General features: G+C 40.1%; 1 protein-coding gene across 2 annotated transcripts in view; it reads right to left on the bottom strand.

The window, feature by feature from the left end:
• Window positions 1-27454, bottom strand: part of TAF3 (TATA-box binding protein associated factor 3) — a 119016-nt gene that overhangs the window by 89669 nt on the left and 1893 nt on the right. For both annotated transcript variants that reach the window (XM_005240148.3, XM_055807731.1), the window contains exon 2: window positions 16724-16966. In XM_005240148.3, coding sequence (XP_005240205.3) covers window positions 16724-16966 — 243 coding nt within the window. The remainder of the gene's footprint in view (window positions 1-16723; window positions 16967-27454) is intronic.

A 27454-nucleotide genomic window follows, 5' to 3' on the forward strand; every position in this document is an offset into this window, starting at 1 on the left:
CTTTAAAGTTCAACATCTGACAGTATCAAAAAAATCTTACTTGAAAAGTCTTGGACAAAAAATGAAACATGCTGAAAGAATGCAGACAAGTGGTAATGAACAAGTGGAGAGAGCTATCTAGTAAGGAACCAAAAGAATATAATTTAGGCATGCTTTTATTGTGGCATATTCTAAAACCAGGGATGATACCGTTTAATGAAACTTGTCAGAAAGTGTAACATTGAAAGTGTGGCACAAATGTTCATGGAGAACGACAGCTATGAGAAATATATGCACAAACTATCGTGCCTAGAACAATGTAAGCTGATCTCAGCATGCAGAAAAAAAAATATTTAATGCATTTCAAGAAGCCTGTTAATGAGGAAGAGAAGCATGGAATACTTAGGAGTGGTAACTACTAGGGAGAGGCATGCACTGGCAAAGAGAAAAGGCACAGCAAATTTGATCATTGCATTTAGGTCTGTCTTAGCATTAAAAGACCCACAGTACCACATGGAAGCAATATGACCATTGGTCAAAACCAGGTTCCAATTCCAGCTGGAGAAGTGGCACACAAATTAGATGGGGTTTTAAAACGAAAAATTTCAGAACGCTGGAAAGATTGAGCTTTGAGGGAAACAAAAGTAATTCCTAAACATGCCAGTTTAGCAAAGTAATACACATGTAAAAGTTGAGATGGGGGGAAAAAAAAGTATACGAGGTTTGCAAAACCAGCAGCTAACAGAGAAAACCAAAGCCTCACTGAGCATCAGCAGTATTTAGTCTCTTTAGTCCCTTTCGGTAACATACATAGGCACATAGATACATGCTCTTTTTTGCATTAAGAGTGAAGTGCATTTAAATAAAAAGACTGTGAGATACTATCTGATAGCTCTATTGAATCTATTGTATCTGCCCAAATGGTTTAACTCAAGCAAATTGATAGTGACACGATGGTGAAGGCTACGACACTATTTCCATTTTAAATCATGCCTCAGACATTTGTAATTCTCAGGGAGAAAAACCAAAACAACCGTACCTATTAGAAATACAACATCTTATGCATGGATTCCACTTAGGAGCTGTAATGCAGTGAGAAAGTTGCCATATGACTTCAGCTATTTGAGTTCACAAAAAAATTCCTTCCACATTCCTTTTCTCATTAGAAAAATGCAGTTAAAACAGAAAAAAATATTTTAAATTGGAGTTTATTGAATAATTATTGCACATAATAACTGGAGCTTTTGTTGCATGTGAAGAAGTGTTTAAAAATAGCAGAACTTGCAGCTGTCTGAAAACTACATGTTCAATAGCCTTAAGTCATAACTTCTCTCAACTTGAGGCTTGGAACGATGCTATAAAATTTTTGCACGTGTGATATCTGAAGGGAGAAGAGTGATATAGACCTTTTGGGCTTTTACAGCTCAGGATTTTCTAACTAATATAAAGAAAGCTTACTGTGCTTTCAAGTTGGAAATTCCTCTGAAAATAGCATGCAAGCTATGCATCACCTGCAGTGATTTGTAAAATATCACTGTTAAAAACACACCAATGCAGTCAGTGTGGAAGTCTGAACCAATATGGTTATTGGATTTGCATTAAGCAGTAAATAAGACACAGTAACTATGACAAAAAACCACAGCTGTGTTATTGGGAAACACCTGATCTCATCCCGTTGAGTTTTAAGAGGGAAAATATCTAATTTTCCAGGGTATCTAGGAGATTGTTTTTTTCTCTTCATCACAGTGGAACATGTATTTTCTGTACAACTGGCTCATTAGCAGACTCCAATCACTGACTGATCCCCTTGTTTTGCAGGTAGAAAGGACATCTCAGAACCAGTTTAAACTTGAGAGTGGTGCACTTGTATCCCAACACCTCGCTCAGCTAGCAGAGCCAGCACAGTCCTTTAAGATGGCACACTACCTGGCTTGACATATTCTGCTTCTCAGCAGGGATTCCTGCTCTTCCTTAGACGGATCCATCAAGAAACATCGAGCAAAAAGATGTGGAGGTAGTCTCTGAATGAAGAAGTTCTTTAAACAGGTATCATCATGCATGTGCATGATAAAAGGGCACTGTGCAAGCTGTGATCTCTGCAAGCATTCTGAGTGCTCCCAATACACAGAAGTCCAGCTTGCCAAGCACAGCTGGGCTTAGATTCTTCCCAACAGTATAAACTGACTGAACAAAGTGTCCTGTTAACATGGCTCTGCTGTTTCTAATACCCACATTAATTTGTTTAGCACTATCACCATGACCTGTCACTGCAACAGACCTTAGGTACACACTTCAAGACCTGGCTTACGTCTCCTAAATCACACACCAAAACCTTCCCTTACTGAGTTACACACCAAAGCTACACTACCACAAGTTTGTGTGAAGGGTCTGGCTCCCTCCAAGTCATCATCTCCTTTCCCCCCGCATCACTGCACCCCTGGCACCTCAAATCGATGCAGGTGCAAATGGAGACAGGCTGTGGTCCTGTGCTTTTCCCAGAGCCACAAGAGGAATGGTGATGATGCTGCTGACAGCTTGGTGTGCCCTGATGACTCTGGTTCAACTCTACAGAGGAACACACTCTTCACTAGCATGGATAGCGTTTTAGTTATTTTCCCCTCTTCCCCAAACTCTAGCGACTGCTAGAGTCAGACTGCTTTGGTATCTTTTTTTTTGTCTCCTGAGGACACAGATTGCAAAATGCTGAAGCTCATCCTCCAAATTGTGCCAGGTGTATCACACACTAAGCTCTTGTTCTTTAGTAGAGACTACTGCATAGTAACTGCTAATACAACCTCCAAGAAGATACATGACTACTGTAGTTATCTGATCTCCACTGCTCAGATCGGCCTGAAACAATTTTCTTTACATGTGCTTGCCTGGCTCCTCTCGGCTTCCCTCCTGAAGTTTCCACTCTGAAAGCCAGTGTGTGGTGTACAAGCAATTGCCTTCCCTGGATATATACTCCTTTGTTTTATTTTCAAGCAAGGAAAGAGGTGGTGGTAGAAAGAACTAGTAAGAAATTTCAAGTAAACTCAAAATAAACATATTTAATTACTTCTAATTAAAATGCAGTAAACATTAATAGTCTTTTAGTGATGCTAAATTTTAGAAAAATTGCAAATTTTAACACTATGTTTAAAATATCCCACTTGTGCAATGCATTTTATAGCCACATAACACACAGCAATATAAGATGCTATATGGACTCAGATTAGAGAAAGTTTAGATATTTCATATTATTTGCTTTGCCATATGTAACCAGATTATGCTGCTGCTATTTAAAGAACACATTTTTGCTATGAATGCTGTAAATGAGACATGCACATAGAAGGCAAAATAAAAGCTCTAAAGAAATTACTTGGGTTTTGCAGAACAAAAGTTTCAGCCTTAATACTGCATCTGCAGAGTGAAGGTAGGTGTGATATAACTCAATACAGATAGCGACCATTAAAGAAATGTGAATCTTTGATGAGCACAGTATTAATATGCTCTCAAACAGAAGGGGGGGGGGGGGAGGGAGGAAACCCTGAAAAATCTCTACTTACATTTCTAACTTTCCTTACACTGAATCAGAAGGTGTGATGACAGAATACTTAAGGTGGCTCACTCTGCAACAAGAAGCAACCAGGCTGAGTATTGCTCTGGATTTTTGCCAAATGTCATTCTTTGTCAACTCTGTTGTAATTAGGAATCCAGCTCTTTGCACAAGGAAGCAAGACTTCCCTTTGCATACTGTCTCTTACAGAAATTGAACTGCCTTAAATATGTTCATGTACCATACTACCTATGACCAGGAGAGGTTCCTAGTTTAACAAAGCTTAAAATGAAAAGGTTACACCTGCTGTCTTAACACTAGAGAAAGAAATGAACTACTGTTCAGAAAAAAGAATGGCACTGATGTAGCTTGGGCTGTTCAAAAAGTAACGCCAACCTTTGCAGGACATTGGGACACGTGATGCAGGAAAGGAAACAAAGTCACCTAATTCTGGAGAATAGTGTTTAGCGTGTTATCTGATAGCTCACCTGTTCTCTCCTTGTTAATGTGATACTAAGTGGACATGACTTCTTGACAGGATCTCTCACTCTGAAGCTCACCTGTTCCCTCATCTCACTGCCCTTTCATAAAAGATTATCTAGGAAAGCAAAACTTACACCAATTAAGGCAAAGAAACTGCAAAACTGGAGATTTAAAGGCTGCAATAACTCTGAGTAGTTTGAACTGCAGTCAACTTGTGACAACCAAAAGCAAGCAGGTTTTTAAACCACATCTAAGCTTTTCCTCATACAACCAGCATCTAGTCTTTCCCTTGAGATACTACCAACATATTTCATCTCTTCTAAACAACATTAAAAAGGTATTACCAGCTTAATGTGAAGATGCACTACATTGAGAAACTGATCTAAGACAATTAGACTGCAGCAGAATCCTCCTCTGCTGTTTAACAATACGGAATGAAAACATTGTCATTTATTTTCACTTAAAAAGAAAGTCAGAGTCCTGTGACTGCATTGATAGGAATGATGTACACATACTTCTGGGCGTATTGCCTTGAACTAAGGAAAAAGGAGCTGGTTCTTTCAGATGGAGTGGCAGTGCACAGAAGTCTTCGGTTCTGACTCCCTTTGCTCTCGATAAAAGCTTGGAGCAATGAACTCTCAGGAGATTAGCGTACACACACATACACGCTAGCTCCGAAAACTTTAGGCAGCATACATGTTTCTTTGAGTCTTGTACATGTGTTGTGTATAATGTGCTCTTTTTGATATTAAAAAGTTGCTAAGTTGTTCTCAAGCTGGAAAGGGTTTTCCATTTAGATAAGGCCAATAGCTACTGCACAGAATAAGCACATGTGTAACACTGGAGGCTGAAAGCAGCACAAGCGTTAGCCGTTTTACCAGGGGCTGATAAGAATTATTCCATTTTACAAAAATCCTACTGTTAAGTTATTTAACCCCAATATGCATTCTTCTGGTGGCACACACACCACTGCCAGCAATACCTTCCCACATCACACACTTCTCTTTTGCAGCAGATTATAACCAGCTGTCCCTCTATTTGGCATCTTTGCATCTAGCTACTCTAGAAGTCCCCACACCTTTTCTATATGTTGACTGCTAAAAGTACTGCATGAAATTATTATCTATACTATGCACAAAAGCAGCCCTCATAGGCATGTGAAAGGAAGAAAAACATTTAGATAAAAGGAATGAACATTTCTGGGGGTTTTGCCTGAGTTTCTTCAGTATGTTAGCAGCACCTGCAGATTATGTATGGTTCTCTCCCTTGCAAACACAGATTTGACATCAGGGTGGGCTCTGCTCCGTGTTCTGAAAGAGCATAATGACCGTGCATTTATTTATCATCATTCACACATTATTAGGTCTAACACTAACCTAGAAAACATGCATGCACTGCTGGATTTACCATTAAAAAAGAAAAAAAAAATGCTTGCTGCATGCATTCAGTTGATAGGACCTGGCCTCAACTCAGCATCGCTTCAATTACAGCTGAAATGCAATAATCTTGGTGGGAGGATGCAACGGCTATTCAGTGGCATAGAACAGCGTCGAGCGACTTCTCCTCCATGAATTTGAAACTGCTTGGGGCATTTAGGTTGGCAGAACTCTAACCCACCTGGAACCATGCCAGCAGGGTTAACATGCTGCTCTTGAAAAGTGAGCCACTAAGGTTTTAATCACCGCAAGTGGCAAGGACTTAATTTTTCATCTCATTTGAAATATGCCAGTCTCAACAGTAGATCAAGCTTCTTATAAAACATCATCTACTAATCAACACTATTTCCTGGTTCATTGGACTGCCTTGGATGTCTCCTGTTATGAGTACTGCAGCAACTCTGCCTGGCTTAGCCCCTGACTGGGAAAACCACAGTCCGCTACGGCAGGGCACAGGACCACATCCCACACACAGTACACACAGACCACTGACACTTCAAAATTCAAGTCCAAGTTTCTTCTAACATTCTTCACTTCCTATACCAGTAGAAGGATTCTGTCTTTGACTAGGCAGCAGGGCTGGTTTTTAAGACTGCAGCTTTACACTAACATCCCATCTGTATGAAATTACACTGGGGGGTCTAGAAGACATGTTGGGAGTTTGCCTCACGCAGCTCTCTGCCTCTGCAGCTTAGATGGCCCAAAAATACATGCAAGGAGGTCAGCTTAGCAAACTCACATGAGGACGAGTATCCATATGAAGGAAAAACTCTTTAAATAGATGGGCCATTTATAAACCTGAGGTTTATACTGAGGTTTTGAAGAAATTCAGTGTTTCAGCCGGCATCACCTTAAGTTCTGAACAGATACTACGCATAAACTGCACTCCAAGAAAACTAGTTCATCTAAGAGAATGTTGTTACCTGCAATGTAAACATCAAGATACTTATCATTTTTTAATTCAGTTTACTTTCCCCAAGAATACTAAAACCTGAATTGCGTCAATATATGCAATATTGTGATAAACCCTTCATATGCTGCAACTTATAAGTGTAACTGAACTATATAGCAACACTGTAACAATAAAATTCCACCTTGATTTTTCAGCTCATCACAACCAATGAGATTTTATAGCATGTTTTTAAGGACTCCGAAAAAAATGAAAAGGTATGATGCTAAAGGAGGATAAATGGATGGCTAAATCTCACTAAAATCTAAATAGGTTTTCACTTGTAATTCTAAACCTTCTTAAAAAACCCCCAACATCCCAACTCAAGTTCCCTGGACAAGGATATGTGATTTTAATCGTAGCTTTTATCTTAAAAAAAAATGAAAATAAAAAGGTGCGTGTTTTGATCACATTGCAAATATTTGTTTGTAGAATATTTCATATTCACACATACCCCAGAAAGGTAACTGATTTACAGTCAGCCTTGCTGATCTGAACATGTAAAGCCCATAACACAGAAAATGAAAACTGTTGCACGAATGGTAATATCCACCAATTCTCTTTAAAATAGCAAAAGAAACTAGTTATCTCTGAGAGATTACAGATGAGCTATCACCTTCCACAATATCATGATTTAAAACACTCAGAACAGAAAGAAGCCTCTTAAACGAATGTGTTAAAAGTTTCTCATGCAAAACCAAACGCATCCTTGTTTCATATTTAATTTGAATAGGATACCCAACATCTGAGCTATGAGAGTTTTTCTGGCTGGTGACTCACTGCCTGCTGAGACGGACTCCACGTATAGGTAGCACACGATTGAAGACTAAATCCTCAGAGCTGCACCTCAGCTCCCTTTAAAGTTAATCTGAACACACTGGACTAGAAAGGAAATGAAAAGTGAGTTTCTCTCCCTTCCTATGGCACTGGGACTTCCTGTGTTTTAGCGATTGGTCAAGAACTATTATTTCCTCCAAGCTATTCCCAATTGTGACTGTCAGACGTAATTAGCGTTGTCTGCACACAAGCACAAGACATTTGTTTAAATACGCCTGGAACAAAAGTCCTACATGCATAGAAACCCAGAGAAACACGGAGAAACTTGGAGAATATTAAGATTCAAGTATGCTGTACCTGAATGAACATGCTGCTCTAAACATTTAGAAATGCAAAGTTCATTTGCCGAGATGAATATCCACAAAAATCTATGCAAGATAAGGGGTATTAAAATTATTCACTCTCCAATTCAGGATGGATTATTTGGCCAATCTGTTAAGCCGTACCTCTCAGACGCACAGAATCAGTACCATCCTCCTCCCCTCAGGGAACAGAACTCATAACGTTTGAAGAAAAGTATGCTCCATCCCAACCCAATTCTGTAAGAATACAGAGTCTTCCTTTAACACAACTCTTTGGAATGGGAAAGCAGCAGACACTAACATTGCAAATGCAGAGGGCAAACAAGTTCACCAAAGAAAATAAATTAAGCAGAATGCTGCAGATTGTAAAGTGCCCAGAATAAAGGCTATTTAAGTTGTTATCGGACTGTTTTAAACACACACACGCAGAGCTGAACTTCAATTTATCTCTCATATAAAATACCACCTCTGGCAGCGTGGCGTCATCACTTATAACCATGATTGAAACATTAATCTCAAACCAAGTCAGAGAAATTTGTGACTTACTGTGTTACCACCTGAAGACCCTATGTTTTCCAGCCTTGGGCTAAACACAAGCCAGATCCAGCCCTGCTCAAGTTTGACATTGCTTCTCAAAAACACAGGTATGCTATGATAGCTTTTCCTTAACCGATCCAAACAATACACATTTATACACAACATGCAGACAGAATAACATTTTACCTAGTCACACACAGCTGTTCAAAGAAACAAAATCCAAACTAAATATATAAAAATACTGTCTCGTCAAGTCAGAAAGCCGTGTTCCTAATAAGCGTAATTACAAAAATGAAAGATTAAAAAACCCCACTAAGTTACAGATGAACTTTAATCATCCAAGTGTCTTGCTACATGAATGAGGGTCATGTCTTCAAATATCTTCTAATTTGAACTCTCCCTGTTATCCATCCAATTATACATTTCTCAGGCTCTTGAAGAATTAAATGGAACTACCTACACACACAAATGAGTTATCCTTTCCTAATGACTTACACACTCACTAATATTCCCTTCAGTTGCGAGTTTGAGAAAACAGGTACACATACCAAAGGTGAAGACTGGAAGAAGACACTGAAGTTAAGAGCTGTATGGTAAGTTATAGTGCTCATCTGCGTGTGGCAAAACTCAAAGAATTCAAATGAGCTTTCTTAGTCATAATTTTAAAAATCAGAAGGCAGACTTCCTTGGTCTTAACCTGGACTCTTACCACTTGTCTGCAGAAGCTTGCAATGAGTCATTCACCTGACTAATGCAAGAGAGATACGGGTCCCATAATCCCCGAGTGATCTTTGTTTACACAATGACTTATTCGGATGCTAAAGATCCAGATTAAGCTATGCTAGACTTGAAAACATGCATGTAAACATCATGCAGTGTCTACTCTTGAACAGCTCCAAGCATGGATATTTTTCACAGGAAGAAAGAAATGTTTCAGACACTTCAAGAGTTTAACTGTAAAAAGTTACTCTGCAAGTAACTGCTCTTGGGACAGTAGCGTTATTCAGAACAACAGCCTGGAGCGCCAGCTCCTGAATGCCAGGTATGCACCTTCCCTGTGTCCATGTAAATGCCATAGCTGCTCATCAACAGCAGGAAGATGCTGGCATTGCTGGAAAAACTTAAGGCCACATGCCTCAAAATCAGATATACGTATGAGACCTAAACATGTTCTACTTCCACATCCTTCCCAAACAATTCTCTCAAATACGTACAAAATTAAGGCTTGTCTGGGTTACGAGCCATTTCTCAGGAAGTTTGGCGCAAATTCCTGTGCAGGGAGGTAACAATCAGTTTTGTGGTTTTGCTCCCAGTAGCTAAAGTAATTTTTATTCGCTTTTCAAATGCCAGGAATTGTTACTAATCACTAACATTTTCATTAACTTAAAGCACCCTCGGTGGCAAAACTCAAAGAGAAAAAAATAAAATAGGAAAAGCTCCAGCATGAAGTGAAAGCACTGTAAAATAATAAAGTTACAAGGTCAGCCCTTAAAATAGGCTAGTTGCACTTCTCTTTTATCCTGCTTTAAGCAGTGGCTAGACTCTCCATTTCCCACCCCCTCCCCTAGAGTCACCAAAAATACTCAGTGCAGTAAGGGAAAATCTGAAACGCTTGAGACCAGTAACACAGCTATCAGACGATAACCTAATTTGAAACTTATGCTTTCAAAGGCACAAAGGTGTCTGATGATCCAGATGAAATAAAATCCTCAAGTATAGTAGCAGTAGACAGTGCAGGAAGCAACAGAGGCGCTAAACAAAGTCATACATTGTCAGAAAAGGGAAAAAACTGATCTGACATGACAAGTCAAGACAAGTGACAAAAGTTCTGCTGAAAAAGGATCAGTAGGAAATTAAAATCATGACAGCATTTCTGTTCAAAATGCACAAGACAATAGAATCCTTTTATCATAAAGTCCCATTTTCTCCTCCAGTTTTATTATAGCCAAAATTGCAATTTGCACATCACAATGCAGTGAAAGAATCCATGACTTTCATTCCAATATAATGTAAATAATTTACTGAAAAAGGCTGGCTTTTATGAGTCAGCTTCTGCATTTTGCAGTTTTTATTTTGAATCCTTAAGAATCACTATCAACTTTTAAGTTATCTAAGCAGGTCTGAAAAAAGAGACATCTTTGTGGGAAGGTTTTGAAAGAATGATATATATCCCCTTGAAGAAAAGTCACATTAACTTGATTTCATTTTCTATATGCAGCAAATAAAACTAGATAGCTGAAGAAGCGAAAGAAATACATTTTCACAATGCTGGATTTTTATGGATATTATTACTAACGCCTCATTATTACTTCTAAAAAAACCCTGGAGTCAGCATCTTTATACCACGTATTTTCTGATTTACTTATTTAGGTACAGCCAGGGTCTAGCTGGTTTATTTGTTTTGAAGGACACAACACTTAAAAGACCCCAAGAAACAAAACCATGAAAATCCGTTACAGCTCTCTCCCAAACCCAATGCAAACACTTTTAATCCACTTCCTCCATTCCCCACTTCCAGCTGCCACTATGCTTCTTACAAAAATAGCAAGAGTCGTGGGTTTAGGTTTTTTTTCAGACATGAATTATTAGGAAAAGTTAGGTACTACTCTCCTACAGAATATAAACTAGTGTATGCCTCTTTCTCCATAGTCTACGGATCCCAGCTATGTGATTTGGTTTCTGCCACGGATAAAGTTTTATACTATGGCACTTATTACATTGATTATTTTTTTTCCCCCAGAAGTGCTGCAAATTAAATGAATCTCTTCAGTGAAAGGCTATTTAGCTTCACATTTTAAGCTTTTTTTAAAAAATTCTTCCTCATTAAATCCTTTCTTGCAGTATTGCACTGGAAATTATGCTTTCGATTATGATACAACTTCTTAAGAAAAGGTATAGATACAGTTGTCTTCCCAATTACAGCTTTATCAGCATGCCTTCTGTAAAAGTTATTTCTCCGTCTAATGGCAAGACTTAAACCAGGCACATTTTCTGTACACTTTTTTTTGTTCCCGTCTCCTATTTTCCTTTTTCTTTGAAACCTGCCTCTCCTATTGGCTCTCTCCCAATGCCTTTCTTCTGTCTGCATCTCAAGCTTGGCTGCCTTTCTCATTTTGTCTGTTTCTCCTGTTGCTTCTTCCTTGCTAGACTGATGCATACATGAAGACTCATTCAACACAAAAGTAATCAGCGTCTAACACTCAGCCTACTGCAAGAACGGCTAAAGGATGCTTCCAAATACTCAGCAACCAGACATGGTTAGCAGCCAGGAGCAAAGTGTTCACACTCTGGCATGGGTTTAACTCTTCAAACTGGTTGACTACACAGTACCTGTTTGTTGATGGGTGGTGGTCTCCTAACCAAGTATACTGGAAATGCTCTGTTGAAAAGATCCTTGCTGCTTTTAAATCATTGATACAGCTGTTAGAACGAAGAAGAGTTAGTCTGTGGGGTTAAAGCAGATTTGGGGAAAGGCAAAAAGGCTTACAAAATGACAACGGTGAGAACTCTGTTACCAAAATGGCAAAGCTGATATCCCAGTATCCTTTTTAAAGCCCATCGCACACTAATTTAGAAAGAGGTATTGGCTTTGTTTAACTCTTGAGGAAACCAGAGACTGAAATGATGCTGGTCTGAGAGACTTGCTACATTCAGTTCTGGACCATGGCCAAAGAAAGCACTGCTAGACTGAGGGGCCAGTGGCAATTTTAAAATCTGATATATCTAGCCACTGGAGCTAGACACTAATGCTTTATACCACCACAATTCTAGCACCGGAAGACCTTACGTATCAGATGCAAAAATCATGTTATTTTATCAACACCTTGCTTCACACTCCCCATCCCTCATCAATTCAAATGTGAATTTTAGCAACCAACATCCTACCAAAGAACTAGAGATGTTCTGAGATGATGTGTAATGATGTATAATCTGACAGCTAGGTTTCCATGCTTCCAGGTCACTGCAAGCATCAGGTTTTGGTGGGTAACAGGTCCTACCGTCACATCGAACGCAAAGAGGGCAAAAGGCAGTACTGTGAGAGGATCAACAATTTTATGCTTTGATCTGCCAGGAAAATGCTCTGACAGAAGACGCTACAAATAAATCCAAATTTGTACACCACACCAAGAACTGGTCCTGACTCGATGATCAGCAATACAATGCCAGTGCTTGAACATACATTATCAGAAACGAAAGACAACAAAACTTAATGCCTGGCAAAAATGGCATTTGTTTCCAGATCATCTTTAAGGGAAAGGAGCTGAACCTCTGTGAAGTGAGTGAAGCAGTATGAAGCAGAAGACAGAAAAGAATGATGCAAGAATTAAGGAGGAAGTTTGACTCCCTAAAAGCTATCTTTTTCCCCACAAAAAACCTCAACTACTAGAAAGACTCTCACGTCTTCTCCCTCTTGTTCTTCTGACATACACCAGCACAATTACAGTATAAGATGGGAACAAAGGTCTGATGCAAATATAGTAAGACTATGAACAGTATTGCATGCACAAAAGCAACATGTTTTCTTTGGTTTTCCAGTCAGAGAAGTGTGCATGAACTACCTATGACTTCAAAAAGACAGAAAAAAACCCAAACCCAAAACTGACATAAAGTGGTTTTTTTTAAAAAAAATCATTATTATTATTAATTGAGGTAATAAAAACAGGCAGTAAGCACAGGTAAAAATTTCATTCCATGAAGCTTAAAAATAAGGTTATCATGGCACATGTTGCACTCACACTTCACTTTTCTTTGTTTCAATTATGGAGAATGCAATACACATTCTTAAAGCATCAGAACCCAAGGCTCTCCACATTATCACAAAAGGTAATACTGATTATTATTAGCTGTGGAAAAGTATCTAGGCTTTCTCAACTGCCCTAGTTTCAGCACAGTACTGTTTTGCTTTAAATACAATCAACAAATTCTATGAAGTTGATGTATTATTGCAAAATGTATGTTGTTTTACATTAAAGCACAAGAAATAAAGCATGACCATCATGTTTTGCAACTAATTTATTTTTTTCTCTTTTTTAATCTGTCTTACAAGTTTACCATGACATTTTAGTGACAACAGCGCTAAAATAACTCAAAAAACAAAAAGGAGACTAATTAAAAATAGGCAGACAGTGAACATCATGATACATTGGCATAAAATTATCCCTTCAGTGTCCTTTGTAAAAATACTGCTAAAAACCCAACATTTGCCATGGCAATACTGAGTCAGATTGTTTTATAAAATATATAATTATATATGCAGATCCTCACAGTGCAAGCATTTTGTTAGCGCATATTACTGAAATGAGGCACTCTGTATTTAAGGCAAGAAAACATTTTCTCCTTTCTTGGAATAAAACTTGTATCAGTGAACTGAACTTCCAACTGACACAAAGTAGAAATCTCGGAAACCTATCTGCCTTCCTCTCTCTCCCCCACTATTTCTGTTATCATTCAGAGAGCTGTTTCAGTATTTCTTACTATTAAGTACATATGAAGGAAACAGCTCCTCTCAAGCTGGACAGGACTTTTTGCTCTTACCAAGTCTTTGGCAACGACAACTAAGACATCGCGCAAGCTGCTGGGTAGATTGTGTACTCTGAACACAACACCACCAGTTTTAGTGTAAGTGGAAATACGAGGTTATACGTTTGAGAAGGGGGTTAGCAACACCTACTGGTCATGGTGCATACTGAGCACTGATTTGTTTGTTAAATTAACAATAAAACCCAATAGATTTTTCTTACTAAAGCACATAGATAAATTTACCTATTAAGTCTGTTTGTCACCAGAGATAATACTTCTAATTACATCAACTGATGAAGTTAAAATATATCACCTCTCCCAATAAACCTTGTTCTGCTCATACCCTTAGACTGTCATGGCTACATTATTATTAAATTATATCAGCACTAGTTATTTCTGAATCCTATCAGTAAATAAATACTCATAACACGAGTTGAGCTCTAGGCTTTCATATAAAATGGGACATAATGAGTCTTCCTGACAGTTCCTTTAAGTGACTGAAAGATCGACACTATATATTGTCATGTGCATGAAGTCTTCCTTCATTACTAATTATTGCCTACTCGAAGCAACTTATGGACCACACAATCTTAGCAGCAGCACTTACTCTAGTCAATAAATATCTGCAAACCATTTAAACACCTTCTTCAATTTTTCAGTATTTTTATGATGTATTCCTTTAATCTGCAAAAATTAGTTTTTCTTCCAAATTTTACTTGGAGTAAAATACAACAAAAAAAATACAACAGAGTTTCTTGATGCACCTCATCCCTTCCAAAAAAACCCACCAAACACCAAACCACACATAGGGCATAAAATTACAAACATCATTTTTAGAAAATACTTCATCCAAAGTTAAAATGTCCTCAACTGTAAGTATTTTAAACCAACCATAAAAACCCTGCATTCAGCAGCTGTATTTAATGCTTGCTTTAAATTTCCATTTAGAAAAATACTGTATTCGTTTTCTGAAGTTGTGTCTATAGGTCCTCTGATACACTAGCCTTAGGCATTAGAAGTTTTCCTGGTTCTCATCCAACTTTGGAAATAATATCTTCTTGCTTTGGGTGTTAAAAGGATTCATACATTATTTATAAGGACTGCTAAAATCTAACTCCTGGATCTAACTTGCAAGAGAAAGAGTATAAAAAGTTACATACAGAAAAAAGAAGCACAACTGTCCCCATTTCAGTTTTTAGCCTCTCTTTGTATGTATGCCATGTATCGCCAGATTAAGTCTGGAGCGCTCATCTCACTCCCCATGTTCAGATACTTGTCTACAGCCACTTTGAGCCTTGTTGGATTTGATATTGCATATTTTCAAAGTATGATTTTCCAAGGAGGGAAAAAAAAAAAAAAAAAAAAAAAAAGAGAAAAACTGCCGGCTAACTTGTTATGCTTCAAAGATGCTGGATTTCTGACAGAATGGTGTTTGTTTACCTCCTGAAAAAAAACAGGCTAAAGCATTTCAAGAAAGTAGCTAGAACAGGGTAGCTAAAATACCTATTCACTACTCAATGTCTTATTCCTCTGTACTTCTCTCTTATTAATGCTGTCTACATATACGGTATTTACATTTTGTCCTTCCTGGTTTAAGAGTTAATTGTTAGATTTTAAAAACAACCCTTTTAACAAACGTGACAAGGGGGAGATTTTAGTATCTTCTTATCAATCCAAGAAAATATTTCTGCTTTGAACAGCAGTTTTACTTCCTGGGTTACATTAAGTCAAGAGACATTAAAATGCTATTGATCTAAAAAATAACTATGTATTCAATGCAATTAAAAAAACCCAGAAAAGGTCGGTCTACAGAGCTTCGGAAATACTCACCAGCTTAAGGAAGTCCTCACATTGCTACTGGAAATAGCATAAGAAATATTAAAACCATTGTATGTGACAGCCTTTTACACTTCAGATACATGTTCCTGACTAATTTCACCTGTTCTAACTGGAGCACATAGTAACTGCACCTATCTAGCTGAATGTGATGTATGAAAGACTGAACATACACAGTTTACTAAATCACTGAAATACAACATTTGTAGCAGCACAGCAATGGATTTTGTTTACCAAATAAGGTGATGTCATTTATGTTCATCTTTAGACTGGGCAGAATTTCTACACATACTTCAATGCGCATAGTTTGAGATCTCAGTTCTTTAAAAAGAACAATACACATAACAGAGCATGATATCCATCCTGTCCTCAGGGAAATTATAAATTAAGCAAAGTAGCTTGTGAGGATTGCATCTGTTCATTACAGTCTTTTGGAAAGTAAAGTTCTTCTGTCTGGGATTTTTGTACACTGTCTGTAAGCTTACATGTGTTTATTCCCCCACAAAGTATATCTGTGTGATATTCACTGTTCAAAGGGAAAGTTAGACTAGGTCACATTTCTTAAAGTTTCATCTTACTAGCAATCAAGTCTCATGTAGCTGAAAAACAGAAAAAACAATTTTGCTTTTTCCACTGCCACTGTTAAAATTCTCAGGCTAACTGCAGCTCGTGGCATTTATATAGTTGGTTTCACTGCCTCTGTGGGACAAGAAAGGGATTGAAAGCAGCTGGAACAGTGATGATGAAACCCTAATCAACATTAGCAAAGAGAATTAAAAGCAAGCACTGAGCCTCTGAATGACTCTTACTTCCTTATTTTAAATCTGAATTAATTTTAATTGGAAGAGGTGGTTTTGTGGTTTTATTTTTGTTAAATTTGTTCAATGGAAGAAGAAACAACTGTCAGGATCTGGGAATGCTGTGCCAGTCTTGCCAGACTTCCTTCTACCTTTACCAAATTATGTAAGCTCTTGCAGTATATATAAGAGGGTGGATGACACATAAAAGGTAATATAAAACATTCATTTCTATGGTAATCTAAAACCTTAAAATTTAAATGCATTACCAAAATGTGTATTAACATGGTGTATTTTAACACCAGTTAATCTGGGAGGAAAGTAAAAGAGTGGAAACCGAACTTTCCACAGCACTGCTACTACCTATTTTGAAACCATGGTTGTATAACGCCCAGTGGGTCCTTTCCTAAAGACTGCTACGGGGCAGCGCAACTCGAACTGCTCAATGATGCAAACAAATAGGCAAACACACAGGGGCTAAAACTTAAAGCAAAGAACTAATTTCGCACCTTCTTGAGAAGAGACAATAGGTGGCATATAATCAGGGATGTATTCCTTCCTTTCTTCTGCATCTTTACTTCCCGGCTGGGGAAACTGCAGGACATTGTTCTTGCTGACTGGAAACGAAGGGATTTGATGTGCGAAAGTGACAGGTTCAATATTGTGTATATAATCTTCTAGCTCATGCAGGTTAACCCCCATAAGCTTGAAGGCATCACCTACATCGTCCAAAATTGGATCTGTGCGGCCATCTGTAACAAAAAAAAACACAACAAAAAGAACAATATTTTTGCAAAAATCCACTTTAAAAAAAATTGACCCACAGATCTACACTTAGAGATTACAACCCGCCACAGCGCAGCACCAGTAATGGAGATCACTGCCCCCCATTTCTGCCAGGCTTACTGTTCACCTGGCTGTACACTGCTCCAGGGTAAGAACACACTCGCATTTAAAAGATCCATGTCACTCTGTTTCAATTCATACCATTAAGGAACTGCATGCGGTTCAAGAAGCAAATCAAGCAAAACCAAGGGAGCAGCAACAAGCAGCTTTACCTGGCAAGTCAATTAACATTGTGCAACATCATTTCAAATAATTTGAATGAAACAAGCCCTTAACAGGCAGAAAGTGCCCCTTTACCAGTATGTAACAGACTAAACATTATTTTTCAACCTAGAAAAGGCACAATTTCATTTTGTTGAGCTGATTGTAGTTTACAGGTAGCAAAAAAAGAAGATATCTTGTGTATCTCTTGATAACAAAAATACTTCACATACTATCTTTCCACCAGATGAAATCTACAGGCTTCATAAACTATGAGTCACTTTACCTACTGGTTATATACCTCCTGGATGAAACAGGAATATTAAGTAGAGATATGATGAGGAGAGAATGTTTTATACTAAGCTTCAGGGGCCAATTTCCTGGGGCGCAACTTAAGTCTGACTCTACAGCAAATTTTTTTTTTTCCCATTATGAAAAGCATAGCGAAACCTTACTGACCAAGCAGTCAGTATCTTTATTCTAATACAACCTCCAAGAGAGGATGCAGTTTGTTCTACACATGCAATTTGGCTCAAAGATTTAAACTATACCATGCAGAGGTCCTCCAAGTACCTTGGTTTCCCTGACCTGACAGGGAAATCCCTCTGAAGGCCTCTGGAGGGAGAATTGGATACCTGGCTTCGGTAGCCAAGGCACCACTTTGAGTCTCAACCTAACTTTTCATCATAACAATAACACAAAAAAAATGCCTTAACCCCCAAACATGATTTAAAAAAAATAATAAAATTATACCGAATCATTAAATTTCTGTATAGTTGGCTTATGAAGATATTACATCCCTACATGATAATAAGCTGTGATTTACTTTAAGAAGTCATTATAGAAAATGAGCCCATGCTTACTGAAGGAACACAATCGCTATTGTGAAGCCCCAGCTTCACAGAATGGGGGAGATGCTCTTTTGTTTGTCCTTTAACCTAATCTCTTCTTGGTTTATCTTGAAGCCAAAGCAGTCAAGCAGGCTGGTTCTCACATCACTGGATGAATTCAAACCCCCAGCCAAGTTACGCCTGCAGGTACATTTAGAAAATAAGAATTTTGTTCTAGAATTTCTCTTCTTAGTCATGTGGTGAAGATAAGGGTAATACTCAGATTATGGTTTTGATTCTCAGCTCTGTAACACTGGCCTCTTGTGTGACTCTGGGCAAGTTGCTTCTGTTTTAATTCTCTTCACAGCTAAAAGGGAGATCAGACCAAGTTATCGCCTCTTTTGCCTGCCTGTATTTAGAACATGAACTCTGTACAAGAATCATCTCGGATTTTGTGTTTGTATAATATCTCGTACAAGTGCAATACCAGTTTCCCCTACAGACTCCAGGGACAGAGAAATGTAGAGACTTACATAAATATTAAAGGAGGATATCACCACTCTGGAGTAGTTATGAGATCCTTGTAGTTATTAGGCAGACAGAAGAGCATTTCATCCTTGAAAAATTAAATTATAATTGACACAGCTAAGAATTTTTGCTTTGTCAGTTTCAGTTGCTTTTCAGACTACAAAGATACCTTTGAGCTTATCGAACCATCTTCTAAGGTGTCAAGACTTAACTGGTACAAGTTTTACAGCCAGTTAAAAAGAAAACTTTTCAATTTTGGGAAAACTTTTCAACAGTCCCGGGAGCCGAGTGTATTTATTCCCTGGACACTCCTGAAATCACTGGCAGTGCTGTTTGCAGAATGGAGGATTCATGGTGAGCCTCACAGCACTCATTCCCAGGTGGGCAATGCCTAAACCTGGAAAGAGTATCAACAGGCACGGACACACACGGTGCTCGTGTCCAGTTTCCCTTGGAAGAAAAACCAAGTGTACAGGCAAGGAAAATGCTGCAATACATTCTGCAGCTGGACACCCTGGGGCACAGGACTGCAAGATGCACCACAGCATCTACCCCATTACTGGGGCTCTATGAAGGCATTTCAAGTACCTTGCTCGGTGTGCCCCTCTTGACACCAGCACTGCCACATACTCAGGGTGAAAGTTTAATCCAGTTTATCACTGCAATAGGAAAAGGTCTTTTCCTAGATCTGCACGTGATCTTTTTAACCTCCCAAAAAGCGTGCCGACGTGACTAGCAAGTGCTAAATGCTAAAAAAGGACCCCTTCATACAAGTGCTTATTAAGAACACGTGGCACAGAAGCAACTACTAAGTGTAATTGAAGCATGGAAATAGTTAAGCAGCCATATCAAAAACAATTATGTGTGTTAGAAAGCAGGTTCAAAAGGTGACCAGAAAAAAATTGAAGAATACTCAGTTTTCCCATATCTTTGACATTTGCTTCCAAAAAGGCAAAGCCAAGTCACAAGATAAGATTAAAAGCTAAAAAAAAATTTAAACCTGCAACTGTCACAGGGACAAAAGGACTGACCAGTTAACCTCTCATTTTCAATGAGTGTCATCAGTGGTAAAAGTGTACACAAAAAAAGTTTCAGGTCTGTATTTATATCTGTGCTTAAATCAAAACACTTATCAGCTGAAAATATACACAGCACAAAAATGCATTAAATGTAATTTTAGGTGATTCATCCAATAAAGACATGTACCTTTATACTTTTATTTGAACAGTTAAGCATTCCTCTTTTTTCTCTGGTTTAATGAAAATTCACTAAAATAGCAGAAGCCAGACACATGAAAGAGAATGCTGACAAACATGTAACATACTCTCTCCTGGTCTTTCATTTAGTCTCAGGCTTTTTTATGTAAGTAAACGATGCCAAGGAAAAAAAAATTAATTTGTGCATCCTGAACTTGTCTCACTATTCTTCAGATATTTGTGCTATCGTCAGTTTAAAAATGAGCTGAAGCCTCCCAGTGAAATAATTAATCCAATGTCACACAGCAGGTCAGTGCCGGATCACAAACAGCTTTGGAGCTTTTGGTTTCCAGCCTCTTCTGTTCCCTATACCATGACACTTCAAATACTATCTGTTGTCCAGGATTGGGAAGAGATGGAAAGGGGTGGAAATAGTTCATCCATCAAGTTACAGCTACCTCACAAACAGTGAGCTATGAAAATATCTTTCTCACAAGCTTTTAAGCTGTACTATCTCCCTGAATGGGAACTGTGCTCCAAAACTGATATAGCTGCAGCAAACAGCAGAGCTAAATTAAGACCAATTGGTCTCAAAACAGCTCACCAGAAACCTGTGGGAATGGCCACGCAGTTATGTTACTCTCAGCTTCCCTACGCATGAAAATGAATGCTGTGTGAGGAGGAACCTACGCACAGAAATGGATCCCCCATAAAAGCACAGCACTGAAATGATGGGGAAACAGAATACACACAGAGCCAAATATTTGGGTGGAAAGTTATTCAGCCCTCAACTCTGCTGCTCAGCATCACCTGCAGATAAACCTAGCTGTTCACAAGGAAAAATCAAATCAAATAGAATGAGGGTGGTGCACTAATTCCCCTTCTAGCAATGAAAGCTCACTTTCAGTTTGTGGGGAAACAACATTTTTGGAAGCTACTAAAGCCTAGTTATTTTCGTAAAAGTCCCAAGAATTCCTACAGCCCTCCAACAAACAAGCTGACCAATGCTCACGTCATCCAAAGAAACTGTGAGGGGGTGGGTGAGGGTTAGGGAAAAACTACCTTTCCTTAAATTCAGCCTCAGGAATAGCTGACTTACTTTTGCCAAACTCACCCCCATCACCTCATCCTCCCTGGCCCAAAGTTCATAGTAATCAGTGAAAATTTAAGAACCGAGTAAGTACAGAACAGAGGAGCTTTTAATGTCATGCTGGGTTTTTTAAAGGGAGCAACTACAGCTCTGTGATAAATATATTGAGAAAAATTAGTGAGTCACTACTCATGCAACACATACAGTCTATTATAAATAGCTCAGCATTCACTCTCATGTCTGCTATAAAAGAGATTCTTCTTAAATTTTATTTTAACCAGAAAATTATTAGGTAGCTCCTCCATATTTTTATTACAGACTTTATCACAGATTCCTTGTGCTTCAGCACATCACACAACCCTGCCACACATTAAATACCCATGTATCTAGACTGGATAGTTACTCCAAGATAATTCTTTCAAGCAGACAACACGTTGCTTCCATCCAGCATCCACAAGAACAATCAGAAGCATACACAGTGGATTATTTAAGAAGTATATATATGCCTTACTTGAGTGCACTTAGTGGGGGGAGAAAAAAAGGAAGAGTCCTATTAATGTAGTTACCAGTCACGCAAAAGCATCTTCTTGCTATTGCTGCTCAGAGTCTGCTCCTTTTCCTGGTAACTTAATAAATGTCAAGCAAGACCCCAAGTTGTTCTTCTTTATTGGTAGCCAGTAAGAAGTTAATTAGCTTAAAAACATCAGCATTTAAGGTTATCAGGACATAGAGAGGTATACTTAACAGACGTTACGGGCCCTGAATAGATACTTGTTATAGCAGTCATTCAGCATCAGTATTAGCTCATTTGAAGTGATCATCAACATCTAACACCTTGATAGAGGTTATTATTGTATACTGATAAGAGTGAACTAACTAAAAAAAACCAAAATGCAAGTGAACAGAATTACAAGGTAAATTTGACATTTAATTAGAAAGAAATAAATATATGGCTGATGCCAGATGAATTTTCTCCACTGTGGAGAATTCCCAATGAAAATATCAATCTGCTCTTTACATCCTCCAAAGAAGAGATCTGCTATAATGAAGTTAAGTTTTACTTTACAGGAGATTGTGCAGTGACATTGGAGCAGGTTTTGAGCCAGCTCTATCTTGGCAAAACATTTTGCAAGATCTGTCATTTTCCCTTCCAGTTACACTGTTGTGCTCACCAGAGCAGAACCTGCCTTTCAAATAAAACGGCAGTCTCATTATTAATATCAATTTTATTATATTAATGTTATTTACATATATATATATAATTAGTTTTAGGTATTCCAGCAAGGAACAGGGAGTTGGACTTGATGTTCCCTATGAGTCCCTTCCAAACTGAAATAGTCTACGATTCTAAGTTTACATAAAAATAATCTTCAAAAAAATAATCATACAATGTGAAACTAAAGACCAACTTTTAAACTGTATTTCTTCATGGTAAGCAAATTTCAGTAGGAAAAAAACCCAACAAAGCAGCATATCCAAGCATATGTTCAGTGCTGAAAATCCAAGAGAAGAGTATTGAAAAACCCACTTCTAGATCCAACACACCTCAAAGTTAATTATCTAGTTTATCTGCTGCTAAAAGCAGAAGTGTAATAATCTAATTTTGTCCTGCTGAAAAATGCCCAGGTGCCCTCTGTGATTAAAGTTAAGTATTTTCAACCTGGTTGGTTTTTTAGCGTAATAGAAAAAACAGGCAACAGGCTTTTGAGGGCGTAAATCATGACTCCCCACCTCATCCCTCCCATGAATTGTACCACCCATGTAAACATACTGGAAACTGAATTCTCTTACTGGATGTGCTAAATCAAGAGGTGAACTGCAACATATTCTGCACTTCTATAACCAACCATCCACTTCCAAGCTGCACTGGCATAATTCCTAGCAAATGAAGCAGATACTGCTCCGTCTTCACTGGACAGTTCCCCAATACAAAAAAACCCCAACCAATACATGCAAGAAAATCCAGAGCAGTTAACCCAAAGCACCAGCTGTGCCACCACCTCTGTCAAACCACATGGACTGTGAGAGCAAAACAAAGCAGCATGTAAGACAACTCTTCCCTTTTCACCTCTGCTTAAAACTACCATCAACACAAACGCAGAACTCTGCTCTCAGAAACCACGTCTGTTTTGTAGTTCAGTACCTTAATTACATACTCCCAATACTGTTTTTCAAATGTTTTATTTATATTTTACAGTAAAAACACATGAAGCATACAGCATATTGAATAGGCTTCCTCTTACAAGCTTTCCACAAATTTGAACAGCATAATGTCATGTACTTTAACAGGAAAACCCTTATTTTCTGCCCTGTAAGTTCACCCTCTCCTCCACCCTCAACACAGTATTCAAAAGCATTTCACAGCATCAAACACATCTCAAGCCTGCTTTGCAAATCCTTTTGCCTTCTCTTTGCAGCTACAGAAGCTCCCATCAACTACAGCTACTGCAAATGCAAAGAAACAACAGCAGAAAAGTAATGAAAATCTTGAATGTAGCTCTCCTAATGGGATGTAACAGCTGGAACAAAGATCTAACACAGCTGGGAAAGCCATCATTTTCTTCTGCAACTGAGAAAATATGTGAACAGCAATGACATGCTTTTCAGAGCAATACCACACTGTCTCAATTACGTCAGAGTAAATCCATTCAGTTTCGAATACAAAGATTATGTCCCTCCAGCTGACAACCCTGCTAACTCAAACCCCACTGGTTTGACTCAGAGATAACACACTGACAATAAAGATGCTACAATTTGAATTTAATTAATTCTACTTATGCAAAACCATGGCAAAATTCAACTCATTCATCCAGAGCTGGGTTTGTACAGTAACTTATTTTAGGAGCAAAAGGCAACAATTCTGAAAAAGCAGGGAGATGTCAGCTGAGCATTAAGATGTCTTTTTACAAACCTTTTAAAGAAAGAAACACAGGAATAAGAGAGGCAATACAAAAATAATACTGTATCACTGGCATGGAAACAGCATATTCCCCTTCTCCTCCACAAAAAACCCAACAACCCAAACCCAAGAAAAAAGGGCTGTGATACTTCTCCATTCACAAGAGTACAAAAAGAATTCCCCACTCTCAGTAAGCACACCAAAGCAAGAGAGGGATACCTTAGTTCTCCACGTTTCCAATTTCTCAAGCACTTCGCATGTTTTCCTCCCAGTCTTACAAACACTGCAACACCTGTGGCAGAAGCAGCTGAGCTTGGGGGGCAATGCTACTCAACAACTCATCTCCTGCACAAGCAGTGATCCAGTTACAAAACCATCTACCCCAATATTTGTACTAGCCATATCAAAGGACAGCTCTGACCAAGCCTAGGTTAGCTCCTTTTTCACCCTGTAACTCAGTTCTCACTACTCTGTTGTACTCTAATTGCTTTACAGATCATTTCTGTTTGGATTGAGATACAGACTTCAAAGGTGCAGCAGCTGCATTTGTGCTGCTGGGAGATACAGGTTAATATTGCATAGTCCAATTTTTCCAGGCTAACTATACACAGCTTCACGTCTAACTAGCTCTCAAATTTGGGGAAAGCTTGTACAAGGAAACCTATTCAACCTAAAATTGAAATCCAAAAAGTTTGCAGCAACATCACTAAGTTCCTCCTAAGCTCACTTATACTGGCAGTGCCAGACTTGATTTCAATTATTCCTGAAATGACCAAGCAGAGGCAGGAGCAGGTATCAGGTACGTTCAGCTCATCACTCTGCTTTATCAGTGATCACTGCAGCAGTCAGAACTTTTGCTTCAGAGAAGGGACACTACCACAGCCAGCAGCAGCACCTCCAGGCCATGGCTGCTCTTCTCCCAACCAAGCCAATCGCTCCACACTTCCTGCCTCATGGGTCTTTGCTCCACACACTCTTCAAATTCACTATTGCAGAGGAAGCTGGCACTGCAGCCTTCATAGTTCCTCTGATCCTGAGGCTGCATCCACCACCAGTTGACAGCAACATGCCTCTGATATTCCCCTCATCTGTAGCTGCGACACCCTCATTAGCACAACTCCCACAACTTGGACAGAAGTGCAAGCGTGGGCAAACTTTCCCATTTACAATTTCACAGCTGCCGTCCCTTTCACCTCTTCCACAACATCCCACAATCCCCAGCACATTCTCTGAACTAGTGGTGGCTATAGTAGCCCAAACCCACCATCAGTGAGTCACCTCCTTACCCAGCACTTCAAGTGAGCAATCACATTATCTATCCCAGCTCCAAACTCTGCTTCCCTAAACAACCTCCCTGCAACCAGACCCAACCTCAGCGGCTCTGACCTCTGCCCTGGGGACTCTCCAGGAACTCCCCTTGCACAAGTACACACAGAGAAGTGGAACAGCAGCAGCTCACAACCCTACAGCTCTATACCAGCCAAAGGAAGGAACCAGTCCCTCTTGGCACAGGAGGTGCAAGCAGCCCTATTTCTCCGTGCATACACAGCCTACACCCACCCCTATTAGGGCACCCTTGCTCCCCCTGTCCCCCCCCCCGGCCATGTGCACACCTCACCCACCCCCTCCCGATAATTACAGATCCAGCAGCAGCACTGGCAGCTCCATCTCTGCACACAAATCACTGCTGTCCTCCCTGCCTGCCCCACACGTAGGGCAGCAAAGGCTTCCACACACATGGACTCATAACCCTCCAGCCACACCAAGAGCCTGCGCCTTGCTCCACACCCCCTGCAACATTCCCTGTGTTCAGGCCTAGTAAACACCCTGACAGCCTTCCCCTCTCCTGTATTTGGTTTGCATGGCAAGGTTTTGGTATCAGCAGGGCTACAGGGGTGGCTTCTGTGAGGAGCTGCTAGAAGCTTCCCATGTGTCTGATAAAGCCAATGCTAGCTGGCTCCAAGATGGACCCACCGCTGGCCAAGGCCGAGCCCATCCAGAGCTAGCGCCTCTGTGATAACATATTTAAGAAGAGGGGGAAAAAAACTGTGCAACAATTGCAGTGGAAGAGAAGCATGAGAACATGTGAGAGCAACAGCACTGCAGACACACAAGTCAGCACAGAAGGAGGAGCAGGAGATGCTCCAGGTGCAGGAGCAGGCAGCCCATGGTGAAACCCCCTGGCGAGGCAGGCTGTGCCCCCAGACGATGGAGCCCACAGGGGAGCAGATCCCCACCTGCAGCCCGTGGGGGATCCCATGCCGGAGTAGGGAGATGCCCAAAGAAGGCTGTGACCCATGGACAGCCTGTGCTGCAGCTGGCTGCTGGCAGGACCTGTGGCCCCATGGGGAGAGGAGCCCAGGCTGGAGCTGGTTTGCTGGCAGGGCTGGGGACCCTGCTGTGGACCCATGCTGGAGCAGTTTGTGAAGAACTGGAGCCTGTGGGAAGGACTCATGTTGGAGAGTTGGAGGAGGACTGTCTCCCGTGGAAGGAACCCCGTGCTGGGACAGGGGAAGAGCATGAGGAAGAAGGAGTAGCAGAGACAATGTGTGATGAACTGACTGTAATCCCCATTCCCTGTCCCCCTGCACTGCTGGCAGGGAGAAAGTAGAGAATTCAGGAGTGAAACTGAGACCAGGAAGAAAGAATGAGTTGGAGGGAGGTGTTTTAGAGTCTTGGTTTTAGTTCTTATCATCCTACTCTGATTTGAATGGTAATAAACTGATTTACCCAAGTCTAGTCTGTTTTGCCCTTCACTGTAATTGGTAAAGATCTCTCTCTGTCCTTATCTCGACCCATGAGCCTTTTGTTGTATTTTCTCTCCCCTGCCCAGCTGAGGAAGGGAATGATAGAGCAGCTTTCGTGGGCACCTGGCAATCCACCACATCCTCAAATACTGCCACCTTCCCACACCCTCCCTGACCCAAGAGGACATCAGCACCCCTTTCTTGACATTCCCACACCCAGCAGACCCCTACCCCCTTCTCATCCCCCCAGTCAGCATTACTGACCCAGCAAGCAACTGGACATCCTGTCCTCCCACACGGCATTATTCTGCAGGTACCAGCGGGTCACCCACCACTCCAGCCCTGCCCTCCCCAGCACCTCCACTGCAGGCTCTGCAGGTACACAGACAACCCCAAGGGACACAAAACTTCATCCTCTGTCACACTCACAGACCCAGCAGTGATACTTGCTGCCCTTTCTCCATCCCATACACACACTCCATACTCCTATGTGACCCAGCCAGCAGTCCTCACACTGGCTCCCAAACCTCTCTTCTTCCTCTTCTCCCCTCACCCCTTGCGCACTCCTACTCCAGCACAGCCTGACTAAATCCAGTGAGGCCCTGGGCACCCTGCCTCACACCATCACTCCCAGCTCCTTCTGCACGTGCCATCTCAATGGCAGCGTGGGCCAACTCCAGCCCCCCACATATCCAGCCAAACCTCTTCCACTGCATCCACATGAGGACACACACACCTCATGCCACATGCAGTAAAATTATCCCCAGCCTCATCCCTCCCATTCTGCATACACACCTTCCTACGTCCTGTGCACTACAGCTCCATCTCCCCAAAAACCATTCTAGTGCATCCCTGCCTTCACACGCTGCAGCCCCACACCCCCCCATACACACATTCCCAGCC

This window comes from Falco peregrinus, chromosome 6, assembly GCF_023634155.1.
Source record: "Falco peregrinus isolate bFalPer1 chromosome 6, bFalPer1.pri, whole genome shotgun sequence".
NCBI lineage: Eukaryota > Metazoa > Chordata > Aves > Falconiformes > Falconidae > Falco > Falco peregrinus.